The sequence below is a fragment of the Coturnix japonica genome, unplaced genomic scaffold (assembly GCF_001577835.2).
Source record: "Coturnix japonica isolate 7356 unplaced genomic scaffold, Coturnix japonica 2.1 chrUnrandom698, whole genome shotgun sequence".
NCBI lineage: Eukaryota > Metazoa > Chordata > Aves > Galliformes > Phasianidae > Coturnix > Coturnix japonica.
The window spans coordinates 9,789-12,336 of record NW_015440062.1 but is presented as its reverse complement, the minus strand read 5'-3'; the positions used below and the strand labels follow the sequence as shown (position 1 = coordinate 12,336).

The 2,548-nt window shown below is 47.6% G+C and overlaps 1 protein-coding gene across 1 annotated transcript in view; it reads left to right on the top strand.

The window, feature by feature from the left end:
- Window positions 1-2,548, top strand: part of LOC107307607 (ubiquitin-like modifier-activating enzyme 1) — an 18,413-nt gene that overhangs the window by 9,571 nt on the left and 6,294 nt on the right. Inside the window, exon 4 of the mRNA XM_015851132.2 lies at window positions 1,687-1,855. Within this exon, the coding sequence (XP_015706618.1) occupies window positions 1,687-1,855 (169 nt within the window). The remainder of the gene's footprint in view (window positions 1-1,686; window positions 1,856-2,548) is intronic.

Below are 2,548 nucleotides of genomic sequence, written 5' to 3'. Positions count from 1 at the left end.
GTTTTATGGGGTCTTATGGGCCTTATGGCGTTTTATTGGGTCTTTTGGGGTTCTATGGGGTTTTTATGGGGTCTTATGGGTTCTATTGGGGTTTTTATGGGTCTTTATGGGGCCTTATTGGGGTTTTATGGGGTCTTTATGGGGTTTATGGGTCTTTTATGGGGTTCTTATTGGGTCTTATGGGGTTTTTATGGGGTTTTATGAGTTTTTATGGGGTCGTAAGTGGTTGTAGGGTCTTATGGGGCCTGTATGGGTTTTTATGGGGCCTTATGGGTTTTTATGGGGTCTTATGGGCGCGTTTATAGGGTCTTACCTCTACTAACCCCCTTAATGACCTAATTTAATCACCATTTAATTTTACCCCTAAATGTAACGATGGCTGGGCCTTAACCTTTCCTGAACCCCCGCTACCCCCTCGTTAACGATCTAGATTAACGCTAATTTAAACCGTGAAATTACCCCTCAGGTACATGCTGGGCTTAACCCTCTTTCCTTTCTCTACTAACCCCCGTTAATGACACTAATTTAACACCATTAATTACCCCTAATGAACATGGCTGGGCTTTAACCCTCTCCCCCCCCTTCATTAACGAGCTAATTAACGCTAATTAATATTAATTAGCCCTCTAGGTAACATTGCTGGGGCCTTAACCTCTTTCTCACTCTTCTAACGTGTCCCCTTAATGACCTAATTAACACATTAATTTACCCCTAATGAACATGGCTGGGCCTTAACCCTTGTCCTGACCCCTCTCCCCTCATTAATGAGCTAATTAACACTAATAAACGCCAATTAACTCGTTAATTTTACCTCTTAAGGTACCTACTGGGCCTTAACCCTCTTTCTCCTCTACTAAAACCCCCCCCCCCTTAATGAACCTAATTAACGACCATTAATTTCCCCTAATGAACATGGCTGGGCCTTAACCCTCTCCCCCCCTCGTTAACGATCTAATTAACGCTAATTAACGTTAATTACCCCCTAGGTACATGCTGGGCCTTAACCCTCTTTCTCCTCTACTAACCCCCCCTTAATGACCTAATTAACACCATTAATTACCCCTAATGAACATGGCTGGGCCTTAACCCTTTCCTGACCCCCTCTACCCCCTCGTTAATGAGCTAATTAACACTAATTAACGCCAATTATCGTTAATTACCTCCTAGGTACCTGCTGGGCCTTAACCCTCTTTCTCCTCTACTAACCCCCCCCTTAATGACCTAATTAACACCATTAATTACCCCCCAGGTACATGGCTGGGCCTTAACCCTTTCCTGACCCCCTCTACCCCCTCGTTAATGAGCTAATTAACGCTAATTAACGCTAATTAACATTAATTACCCCCCAGGTACGTGCTGGGCCTTAACCCTCTTTCTCCCCTACTAACCCCCCCTTAATGACCTAATTAACACCATTAATTACCCCTAATGAACATGCTGGGCCTTAACCCTTTCCTGACCCCCTCTACCCCCTCGTTAACGAGCTAATTAACGCTAATTAACGCCAATTAACGTTAATTACCTCCTAGGTACCTGCTGGGCCTTAACCCTTTTTCTCCTCTACTAATCCCCCCTTAATGATCTAATTATCCCTAATGAACATGCTGGGCCTTAACCCTTTCCTGACCCCCTCTACCTCCTCGTTAACGATCTAATTAACGCTAATTAACGTTAATTACCCCCCAGGTACGTGCTGGGCCACGAGGCCATGAAGCGGATGCAGACGTCCAACGTGTTGGTGTCGGGGCTGCGGGGGCTGGGGGTGGAGGTGGCCAAGAACCTGGTGCTGGGGGGGGTCAAATCCGTCACCCTACACGACCCCCAGCCCGCGACCTGGGCCGACCTGTCATCACAGGTGGGTTAATTAGCGTTAATTAGTGTTAATTAGCCGTTAATTAGGCTTTATAGGATCTTTGGGGGGGTGTTTATGGGGTCATTAGGGGGGTTTATGGGGTCCAATCCGTCACCCTACACGACCCCCAGCCCGCGACGTGGGCGGATCTGTCGTCACAGGTGGGTTAATTAGCGTTAATTAGTGTTAATTAGGGGTTAATTAGTTGTTAATTTGGGTTAATAGGGTTTGGGAGGGGGATATGGGGTCATTTGGGGGGGGTATGGAGCCCTGGGGGGGGTCAAATCCGTCACCCTACACGACCCCCAGCCTGCAACGTGGGCTGATCTGTCATCACAGGTGGGTTAATTAGCGTTAATTAGTGTTAATTAGGTGTTAATTAGGGTTAATAGGGCCTGGGAGGGGGATATGGGGCCATTTGGGGGGGTTTATGGGGTCAAATCCGTCACCCTACACGACCCCCAGCCCGCGACCTGGGCCGACCTGTCATCACAGGTGGGTTAATTAGCGTTAATTAGTGTTAATTAGCCGTTAATTGGGTCCTAATGAACAATGGGGGTCTATATGGGGCCATATGGGGGGGTTTATGGAGCCCTGGGGGGGGTCAAATCCGTCACCCTACACGACCCCCAGCCTGCGACGTGGGCCGACCTGTCATCACAGGTGGGTTAATTAGCGTTAATTAGTGTTAATTAG